This window comes from Solanum lycopersicum, chromosome 2 (genome assembly GCF_036512215.1).
Source record: "Solanum lycopersicum chromosome 2, SLM_r2.1".
NCBI lineage: Eukaryota > Viridiplantae > Streptophyta > Magnoliopsida > Solanales > Solanaceae > Solanum > Solanum lycopersicum.
In genome coordinates, this window is record NC_090801.1 from 58,411,370 (window position 1) to 58,423,740 (window position 12,371).

The 12,371-nt window shown below is 29.0% G+C and overlaps 1 protein-coding gene across 1 annotated transcript; it reads right to left on the reverse strand.

The window, feature by feature from the left end:
• Positions 1 to 5,686: 5,686 nt before the first annotated feature.
• Positions 5,687 to 10,774, reverse strand: LOC101247090 (GDSL esterase/lipase At5g45920). Its single transcript, XM_004232906.5, has 5 exons — positions 10,500 to 10,774; positions 10,196 to 10,423; positions 6,890 to 6,957; positions 6,611 to 6,775; positions 5,687 to 6,004 (listed from the first exon to the last, which is right to left on the reverse strand). Exons 1-5 carry the CDS (start codon positions 10,596 to 10,598, stop codon positions 5,842 to 5,844), a joined length of 723 nt encoding a protein of 240 aa, XP_004232954.1. The 5' UTR covers positions 10,599 to 10,774; the 3' UTR covers positions 5,687 to 5,841.
• Positions 10,775 to 12,371: the final 1,597 nt, after the last annotated feature.

The following is a 12,371-nucleotide window of genomic DNA, read 5'->3' on the forward strand; positions in this document are numbered from 1 at the left end:
CACAATAGTCGTTCTGAATTTAATCATCTTCAATATTATTCGATTCACATTATTCTAAAAAAATTGCTTGGATGTATTAATTAATCATAGGAATTAGATCAATATATCAACTAAGCTCTCACTTTTTTGACAACATATAAAAAATTATTTTGATATCAAGAACAACATAATCAATATGAGAACCATGATCACCAAATATTTTAGGTGGATCATTAGATTATTTTCACAAAATCCAAAGCATCATTCTGCATTACATGAAAAATAAAAGACATTATATTCCAACCGCCCATGAAGTGTAAACGGACAAGCCACCTAATAGTAACCAAAAAAGAAGTGTTTTAATATTAGCCATAAAAGATAAGATACTTTAGAAGAAGGGGACAAGAATCTTGTTATTTTATTGTTTGTCTTTTGTCTTTCCACATAAGGAAGATAATTCTTAGTACAATGTTGACTCACAAAAAAGATTATAGTAAATCATGTATATATGTCATTTGGCCTCCATATCCACTTTGCTAATTTTAAATCTTCATTTCCTTGTCTTTCTTTGATGTCCTCAAGCACCTTGTAGACAACAAAAAAGGCTTCATCATCGAATCCTTTTTATCTTTTAAAAGTCGGTGACGCAGTTTAACTTTTCACGTTTAAAATATAAAAATTTGATCACATAAAGAAGCTTGAAGGGATTCAATATTTTTATACATACATTAAAAATTATTTTAATCATACGTATAAAAAGAATATATTTTTTATTGAAAGGTTCTACCTAGCACCGTCCTGATAAGAGCCCTAAGAAAACTATGAGTAGTTGGATAAGCACATTCTCAAGAGAAAAAAAACAATTAATTACCGACAATATAATTTACTATTTAGGAACTTGAAAGAATGATAGTACTAATTAAGATATAATAATAATCAAAAGGTCTAGAGATTCTTCATCATTTGTCCTTTTTTACGTTGCTATATGCGGAGCGGCGATTCGAATATAAAGAAAAAGATTTAATATGCAAAGAACAATATGACAAGAAAAACTTTTAAACCTTACGTATATATTTTGTCTTTTGTCTTAAAGTAAACATTAATGTATTATCAAATTATATAAATAGATTTTTCTTTTTGCTATTACGTCACAAGTTAGGGACAACTCTTATATAATCGAGCATACGATCTATTTTCATGCTCAGGAGTATATGTGTAACGCTCATTACAAAAGGTGAACATTGACATAAAGAATGATTGATAGATTTTTAGATTGATCGATTTTTTTCTAAAAAAACTATATACATATGACACTTTAAATAAATTTTTAATTTGAAATTAAGAAAGAGGAAGTTAATGTACAGTAATGTTATGTAAGACATTAAATTGTACGTGTATTTTTTGGGTTCGATAAGCAACATATAGCAAAGGACAAATCTATTATGAGATCACTTTGGGGTAGAAAAACAAAATATCAACTAGTTAAAAGAATTTGAGGACGTTGAATCAAATACAGATGCATTCATGAATGAGCAAACTTGTAATCTATCTCTTATTATATTGAAAATGGCCAAATTCTGACCTGTTATGTTACCTTTTTTCATATGCTCTTGATCTATATGAATTAAATAAAAATATTTTTTATTTAAAGTTTGGTTCAAAAATATCTAGTTTGGTTTAGGGATATCAATTGATCGAGTTGAATTAAATTTGAACGGGTTTAAATGGATTAAGATAATGAACGGGTCAAGATCGACTAACTCAACCCAAATTTGTTTGGGCCAGAATGAGTTGGGTCAAAATGGGTTAGTAATGGGTCATAATTCAATCCATTCAATTTTTACTAAGTTTTATCTTATTTTTAGAGAAACTTTCACATATAACAAACATAAAAATCATATTTGTATGATATAACTATAGTTTGCATAATTGTGCTCCATAACAAATTTTATGTTTGCTATGGAGATTTTTGATATGTATAATTCGCTAGATATATCCAATTATATACAAATTGTTCAGTTTTGTATAAATTCATTTTTGTATTGTAATTTGTATAATTATAAGTGTGTATGACAAAAATATATGTATTTGTATTTGTGTATACACTTTTCTCTCGCTTTATACAATCAAAAACACATTTTTTACCGAAATGAATAAAATGGCTAATTGTATGCCGAATCAGATGACAAAAAAGGGGGATTTGCTGCGAATTACAATAAAATAAACTATGGCTATTGCATTTAATTTGAATTAATAGAATTTGCTATTTCATACAATTTTTCTTATTTTTTATTTTATAAGCTTTTTTAGTACCTAATAGATTTTTTTTTCTTTATATAACTATATAACATATAGAATCGGGAAAAAATTTAATAAATATTTTGGCAAGATTTCTTAATTAATTAATTTGGGTAACATATCAACTCAAATTTTAACGGGTTGGGTTGAGATGAGTTGAGCTAACAAACGGACGGGTCAATAACCAACTCAGATTCAAATAGATTGGATCGGATTGGATAGGTTGAATTTGATTTTGCTACCCCTAATTTGGCCAATAATAGGAACATTATTGAACCAACTATTAACGAGCATTTTTATTTAATTTTACATAAATCCAATAAAAATATTTTTAATCCTGTTCCGCTTACTTTATAATGGGAAAATTGTATATAATAGCAAACTAATAACCTAAATTAAATGGAATAGCTAGGGTTTGATTTAATTGTGCTCCATAGCAAACATTAGCTAAAATTTGCCAGCGTCTCTCTCCCAAAAATCTCGCTCGCCACTTTCCATTCTCGCTCGCCTCTCTCGCTTTATACACAGAAGTGTATAATTCTGTTTCTGTTTTGTATAAAGCGAGTGAAAATTATATATACTCATGCAAAAATGTATATATTCGTGTTATACACTTAATTATACAATTTACAAACATTTTACTTCAAATATTGCAGAGAAAAAGGCCAACGAATTATACAATTGCAGTGAAATACAATTTTCTCTAGCTTTATACAACAGAAGTGTATATATTGTGCTTCTGTTTTTGTATAAAGCGAGAAAAACATATATCTTCTTGCTATACACTTATAATTATGCAATATACATACATTTTAACTCGATTCAACTGTATGCAAAACAAATTATACAATTGCAGCGAAATAGGCCAGCGAATTATACAATTTGCGCCAGCGAATTATAAAATTGTATATGTATAGCAAATTATACAATTTTATGTTTGCTATGGAACGCAATTATGCAAAGTTTGTTATAGCATACAAATATGAATTTTTTATTTGCTATATGTGAAAGTTGCCCTATTATAATTAATTAATAACAAACACTCAGCACGCAGGCCTCTCTAATATTATTGGACTGACCCCAGTTCTGTTTTTGGTAATGTACTATGTATTCTTAATGTTGATTTATATGGGTGCCAGTTAATTATGTTGAGAACAATCCAAGAAATGATGACAAAGATATTAGTCATCCAAATCAACGTGATATATATAGTGGAAACTTTGAAAGGAAAAAGAAAGAGAACACTATGAAATCAACAAAAGTTGCAAATGCAATCGAATCGAATGGAGAACTTCTAATGATTTATTTAAGAGGCAGAGTTAGGTGGAGTTCATGAATTTGGATAAATCTCATAGCTTTTTTAAAAATTTTATATTTATACTAGAATATTAATATATATGTATATTAATTTTTAAACCCGCAACAAAATTGATTGACAATTTTTAAAGAAATTTAAAACCTCATATTTTTAATTTTGACTTCGCCTCTATCAATATTTAATAGTTTTTATGTAAGCAACTTAACCTGAGTGCAAAATATCATTAAACAAACCACAATATCTCAAATCATTATAAATTTCAGGATGGAAGATCCAAAATTCTTTTTGTATACCTTTACTATTAATTTGAAATAATACTATTTTTGGACACTTCCCCTTTGGATTTTCCTTATATATTTGGATAATAATTCTTGATTTCTTACTTCACCAAACTTGCCACCTTCCGCTAACTCTCTTATAAGTCTTTGAATTTTCTGATCAAACCAATATATCTAGCTATGGCCAAATCTAATTTTATGCTAAGCTCAATTTCAGTCCTTGTACTACTAATGTTTTTTTCACTAGTAAGTTTCTCCGTTGCAAGAGCAGCTACAAGTTATCGTGGAGTCGAGAACATGAGGAAAAAGATAGATAGCAAACAAATATTAAGAGAATTATTAGCGAATGATTTGGGAAATAAAATGGAGCAAAATTATAGAAAGGTAATGATGAATAAAGATAGAGTTGCACCTGGAGGACCAGATCCTCAACATCATAATTAGCAGACAACCTCATGAACTACAACAAGAAGACGTTTAGCGACAATTGAGTTGATGTTATTATATTGAAAGTCGCTAAAATTTTTTAGTGACATTTATACAGAGTGATGATTATAAATATTCATATTTGATGTTGCTGCTAAACTCTTTATAAGTTGCAGCGATGTATTAAATTTTCATCAATATATGAATGAAAATATATAATTTTCTCTATGCATGATTTGGAAAATGTAACTCTTTTTCCTAAAATCTTTTTATTTTGTAGTATAGCTATACTCTTAGGTCGGTTGCTATTTTTGGTTCTAGCTTGTGACACTTTTTAGACATGCATGCAGAGGCTATTCATCTGTCTGATTTATTAAAAAATGGTACGATCGAATAGTGGTATTTTGGAGCTTTTCGTTATAATGCAATTGACAAATCTAGTGTGTTAGGGTCTAGGGAGTTGCTTAACGATAAACTTAATTGGAAGAACAATATATATATATAATTTTCTCTCGCTTTATACAAAACAGAAACAAAATTATAAGAAAACAAAGGAAAACAGAGCAATAGTAAATAAAGGGAGAAAGAACAACAAAAAAGAAAGTAAAAAAGAAAGGACAACAAAAATGAAAAAACAAAAAAGAAAGGACAACAAAAATGAAAAAAGAAAGGGAGAAAGATAGAAAGAGCCAGACAGAGAAAATGAAAAAGAAAGAAAAAAAAGGGTGAAAGAGCGAGACGATACTGAGAAAAGGAAAAAACTAAAGAAGCTGCTATAAATGATAATAATTAAAGAATATATTCAGAATAAATAATTATTTTTTAAAAGGAATTCACTCATGTAATTAATCCTTAACTTAATTTTTGATGGGCCGAAATAAACTGAAAATGGACTAAATGTTTTGGAAAAATTGTGCAAAGTAACAAACATCTAGTCTATATTAGGTACTATAGAGTACAATTTCTCCAATTCTTAATATTTGCCCCGATTTGTATAAATCCTATAATTTTGTTCTTAATTGTATAAATTCATAATTTTATATATGTTTACTCAAATTATTTTTATACAATTTATGAAAAATCATAATAAATTACCCTATTTATGTATTGACAACCGATATATACGAACAGTGTTCTAAAAAATTATATATGTATAATACAAAATTTGTATATACTTGCCCTATTAGTATATTCACAAGAGGAACAGGCAGAAATATACAAACCGCAACTTCAATAACAAATAGAGCTACAATTATAAAGCAAATTATCAAAATTATAGCTATAAAGCGTTATTGTGTCTATTATATTTGTTATTTCTAAAATTTAAGGTTAACCAACCTAAACTTCCAACTATATATGTTAAAACACATATTCATTTGAGCTAGGATTTACCACGATAAATTACTTGAACATTGATATCTTCAAGTCAACAAACAATACACTGTCTTATTGTTCTAAAAATAGGATAAAATCTATTCCACGATATATATTATTGAATAAGAAAAGGAAAGGAAAGAGAGATTTTAAGTTTTTAAGTCAATACTATATTCCTTCAAAAGACTTTAGGGGATCATTTGGATCCACTTCATTAATCTGTGGGAGATCAACTGCTAGAGTTTTCAGACTCAGTCCTTTCTTTTTAAGAGCCCCGATCACCTCCTCAAACACTATTTTGTTGCCAGTTTTAGTCAGGTGCAAACCGTCGCTGTAACATTAAAAATGGATAAATGCAATGAGACTATTAATTAGAAAAGATTTAACTTATATACACCGACCTATAGATCATGATAAGTGAAATCTGTAAACCTGGAAATAAAGCAAGTTAGAAGCTGCAGGATGTAAATATTGTCTACATTGTAATGTCAGTGTATTTAACTAAAATCAAGAGATGGAGCAAAAGAGAATCCTAGGATTAAACAGAGTTTGCAGTATATTCTAAACATGTCATTTGGCATCGATCACACTTGAAGCTTTCTAAATTGAAATTTTGAAATTATGAAAAGCTACAAATAATATAATTGTGATCAAGTAGCAACTATGTACTACATTTGCCCCAGCAATTATATATGATTGTAATTTGAATCTAAATATATGTAAACAATGCTTGCCGATATGTAGAATTGAAATGCATTACAAGAATTGAAGTTTTACGATAGGGAAACAATCAAACAACTTAGATGATCAGAATAATATCCTTTTAGACTCAACATGTAGCATTTCTGGTAGTATGCAGAGGCAGCCAACTAAATGAATCACGAGAAATAAAATCATAAAAAAAAAAAATTCTTGTAGAGAGGAGGGGATCAGATACCTTAAACAAGCTGTTTGCCAGCCAGGGATTTGTTGCATTTTGGTCCAGAGATCGATAGCGGAGACCCCACATTCAGCAGCAACAGCCAGACATGCCTTGGCGTAGTTTCCAGCAGCTTCGTTCGTCCTCTCTGGCAGTCCCAATTTGTTCTCTGCAAAAGGACATCTACATTTGGTTGAATTAAACATCAGTACTGTTTCAAGAAAAGTAAAAATAATAATACTGTCATCATGTTGTTCTAGTCAAAGAATCATGAAAACATATATATGTAAAGATTACAGGACTCGCGAAGGCTCATCAATTGGAGGAGGTGAAATGAGGATAACTTCAGTTGTTGGCCATCTCCCCTACAAATAGCAAAGTGAATCTTCAACATGAGCACTAACTATAGAATATACACAAATGGATGGCTATTAAATTACAAGATAAAATTTAAGCATTATGATAGCAAACACCGATAATTTTATGTTTATACTTTGATTTTTGCGAAGGGCTTAGTCAATGACTACTTATATAATGACAAACTACTTCCCTCAATCAAAAAGGTTCATCAAAAGTACAGGCGAATTCATCAAATTTATATTTGATGAATGCAAAGTTACGAACTTTTTGAGATTATGAATTCAAAACTAGATATTTATTAAAAGTTCAGAATGTTACATATACCCACATCTATCGTACGGTATAGACCAAATATGTGACGTTCATCAATTGAATTCCATATTCAAAATTATAGGTCTGCTCCGGTCCAAAAGCCAGACTCAAATATTAAGCGTGTAGTTCCACCATAGTAGCTTTCATAAATTAAAGGTCTGGGCTACTGACTACATGTTACTAGGTTTACACAGGGGCGGAGCTACGTGGAGTTAGGGTGTCCAGCTCGTCGAAAAATTACAATATATATATATATATATGTACCACATATAGGTCAAAATCAAAGCTTACTTCAAACACCCTTAGAACTAATAATGGAGAGTTGTAGCACGGTGGCAACGGTATGCTCAAAACATACGTGGTGCCTAGGTTCAAATCCTTGTAGAGTTGATCAACAACTATGCAGTATACAAAGAAGATAAAAGGTATGAAGTGTCATCTTCAGTATTATATTGTCATGCTAATAAGGAGGACACATATATAGTGAATAATGATTCATCAAGTTGACTTGTTGGAATTATGACCTCCGCAATTCAACTAAGGAACACGTATGAGCTACATGTTCCTAAATTATTTTGTAGTTTGACGTTGATATGTATGCAAATGGATAATACTACAGTTTTCAATTATACTTTTATTGAACCACTTACCACTTATCAATACATATCAATTGGAATTATCAAGAATTGGAATTATTTGTGAGCAAAATCTTTCTTGGATCGATGAAAAAGAAGAAAAGCACAGCTCGGAATTGCGTTATGACGTCAAGGCAAAAGCAAATCAGCTTATATATTTAAACCAAGAATTGCATGAAAATGACAGGGCACTCCATGCATTGCATAAAGAAACAGAAAATTTACTTCAAATAAAATCAATAGACAAGTGGGGGAGCAAAAAAAGCAACTACTGGGCCTTATATTTGAACACTTTTAGTTGGAACTGCTTCATGCTTATTATACTGATCAATATATAAGCAAAAGAGAGGTTCATGCTTTTACATTGAGAACTACATACACTAAGGATCCATCAAACCCCACTTTAAACTTTTTTCCTTCCTTTCGTTTTCAAGTATTGTAGGACTCATTTTTGGCATAATTTATCCCTACATATTCGTGCAAAATAATATAGTGATTAAAACCAGCTTGAACACAACTCAACTAATTTCCTGATGTACCTACTATATGCTTTTCGCCAGTACAAATGCCAGATAAGTCTATCCACTAAAGTGTGGACAAATGGGAAGAAAGCATCTAATGGTTTTTTTCCTTGCTAGAATTCAAACAGGAGATTTCGCGATTTTCAACCTACTTGATTGACAACTAGGCCAAACATTTTGTATAGAAATGAATTTTTTAATACAAATACCGAGTTTGAGGAAAGCTAGAATACATAGATAGTACTATGGCTCTGACTCTGATATAACATCCTGTTTGGACTTGACTGTATGGAATATATTTTTATTTTGTGTACCTTTTAAAAATGCTGAAGGGTCAGTAAAGTAATTCGTTCCTTCCAGGACGGAGGGGTAAAACTTAAACATTTTATATCATCTTATCCCATATTCTTCGTGACATAAGAAAACTAGAATTTCTAGAAATCTTAAAGTGATGAACTATTAACTAAGCTTAAGAAACAACACTACAATCAAATAATATAAGAAAGAAGCATAAATAATGAGTAACTTTGTCGATAATAATTTGAAATTTTTTACTATGATTAATTTTCCCTTTTTTAAAATTTATAGGAGAATTTTCCCTTGTCTAGATTCAATTTTACTAATTTTCAAAACTAAACTGAAATTATATCAACTCAATATTAAAAATATAAAATTTTAATATTCAAAACTTATATAAAACTATAATAAGTCCCAATTCTTTTAATGTCAATTTTGTAGAAAATAAATTTTAAAAAATGTTATCATACTGTCAAGGGGTATGTGTAGACGCAACGTAACAATGTCAAATGCAAATACCCTAAGATTGACCATTATATACACGGTCGAAAATGTCGCTATATGTCCAAATTATTATTTTTGATCGATATAAAAATAAATTATAATATAATCTCAAAAAGTAAGTTTCAAATTTTATTCTTACATTATATCTTTACAAAAAAAATTTTGTTTCTCATATTTTAAATTAAATGATAAAAAATAAGAAATTCAAATACTAATAAGCAAATAGATCTAAATTTAGATTAGCTGTTGAATTCATTCCCTGATCGAAAAGGAAAATATATTTATTTCACTTGTTTCTAATAAAATAATTTACTACTATAATTATTCTCTATTTCCTTCCTTTGTTTTATAATGAAAATTTCGTAAGCGATGGTAAATGAAGGCAACCATACAACACACAAATCAAGAAGACAATATTTAAAAAAGAAAAAAATATAGGCATAATATATATATATATTAAATATAATTTAAAACTGAATTAAAAAATATATTTATATATTATGTCAAAAATATACCATACTATTTTTAACCTGAAGCATTTGTTGGGCTACCAAACAAAATTAAAAAAACCTATCTATACACGTGATCCAGCACAATTACAGCTGCCGTATCTTATTTTATTTACCAGGAAAATAGTGAAAAACGTCAACAAACTCGTCAAATTTCAAAAACTGCAAATCTCAACGTATTATCAGATTCATGATACTCATTTGATGGATTTATGACATTTGCACGTGTAGAGAGAGAAATAGGAATTTACTTGTTTAATTTTATGAAATTAATAAGTAATTTTATATTTTATTTGTAATTTATTTTATTATTAATTATTATTAATAATATATTTAAAGAATAATTTTTTAAAAATATATAAAGTTAATAGTAAATATAATATACTATTATTTTTCAACATGAATAAAATGTCTATTGAGATTTCCCCAATTTTAACTCAATTTAAAAGAAAAAAAGAAAGGTACCTTAAGGAAGGCGACAATGGAGTGAAGATTGTGCTTGAACTCCTCAAGAGGAACGTGTTGAAAAGCAGAGCATCTATCAGCAAGAGACGCATCGTTCGCTCCAAAGAAAACCGTCACCGCCAATGGCGATTCCGATTCGGATTTCTCAGTCGCCGGAAAAACTTTCTCCAACACTTTCAATGCCCATCTTGTGTTATACCCACTATACCCTCTTAACACCACATCCGCCTAAACAAAACAAAAATCATCAACAGAAAAGAGGAGAAAAAAATTAAATTAAACAGAAGAGGTGTTGAATATATACGGTGCGATTGAAGTGTTTGACGAGAGAAGCACCCCATCCACCCTCATCGAATGACATTTCAGTGATGGAATCTCCAAACAGATAAATCTTTGGTCTCATTTTTCCTGCTGAGAATCAAGTGAAAAGGAGAGGAGAAAGAGAAGGTAGATTTTAGCTTTTAGGGCTATATGGAAGAGCGTTGATGATTGTAGGAGGAGAAAGATGCAGTAGTAGTACTTTAAAAGCTTTTTCCCCTTTTTACATAAAAGAAAAAAAAGACTTCTAATGTTTCCTTTGATAAATACTCTTTTATTTTAATTTTTATTTCCTTTTTTTTAGATCAGGGTCAGAAAGAAATGCATTTAATAGAGTATGAAGTTTAAAGAAAAAAAAGGAAAATTTACCGAATTCACACTAGATTAGAACTTAAATAAAGTCTAAGTTTGCAATACTAGAATTTTTATCAGACATATATTTTGAGATACACGAGATTAAAATTAGATATAATTCATTATAGTTACATTATATTCAAATGAATTTGCATATATATTGAATACATAGTAAATCTCGCTTGCGTCCCTTCCATCTCATTAGTCAATTTCTTATATATGTAAAATCTCATATAAATGTGAATATATATCATATCATACAAATATATGTATCTAGTATATATATAATGTGATTTACATTTATATGAAATAGATAACTATCTCGCTCGTTTTCCTTCACATCTTGCTCTCCTCTTTACCTATTTTAGTGCATATGGTAACAAAAATATTTTTGTTTGAAACTTTGTTAAATCAGCCACAAATTAAATAACTTCGAAAAGTGAATACGAATTGAATAATAAAGTAAAAACTCACTATCAGTATCTTTTTTTAAAAAAATAATAAAATTACCACTCCCAGGAGCTCTTGTCTTTGTTTTATTGATGATTCAATTTATGTTTACCATCTGAGCAAAAATGTAGATTTCTTGATAGCGAACATTAGATTTGAACTCTTCTCATCTAATTAGGGCCCAACGTAGCTAGCAAGTAGCAAGGGCATTTTCCATACAAGCCCAGTTTCTGTTGCTACATACCTGGCGATTGGTGGCCTATTGAAACCTCTACGATTTAGGCATAATTATATTTTGTCTCAAAAATTTTATAAATTACAATAATTTTTATTTTTTTTATTATTTGTGAATGTATTACTAAGTTATATATCAGATACATAACTATATATTAGATTCATACCAATTTATGTTTGAAATAATTAGGATAATGTATCAACAATAATATTTGTATTCTATACAAATAAAATGATAATATTTCTAATAATGGCGGATTCAGAATCTTTTAATTAAAAATGCTTAGCTATTTCTAATTTGAAAACTAATTGGAAAATTGGGTGCTCAATATATGTACATTTTTGTACAAATTACTAGATTTCCAATATAAATAATAATAGTGGCTCCAAAATGTAATGGGTATTCAAGCACCCATAAGCTTGAAGGTAGATCTGCCATTAATATCTGATAAGGATGAGAGAGAGAGAAAAATAATATTTTAATGTATTCAAAGGTTAAGAGAAAAAAGGAAAATAATATTTTGTAATTAATTCAAATATTAAAGATTTTTAAAGATTCTTAAGTCGTGTAATTACTTAATTTTTTCGAGCTTTTCTTGGTGAAAATTCGATACGTACTTGTGTAGCGTTATTATCGCCCATTTTACAAACTTCTAGTTCTTCTTCCCCTTTTTACCTTTATACCTTCTAATTTTCTCTCCTTCTCTAACGTACCAATTATTACAAAATCTATGAGAGTAACTATGATAAAAATATTTTTTTATCGATTATAAATATATGTATTAATAAATGGTGCTAAATATGTATTTTTATTAATTAA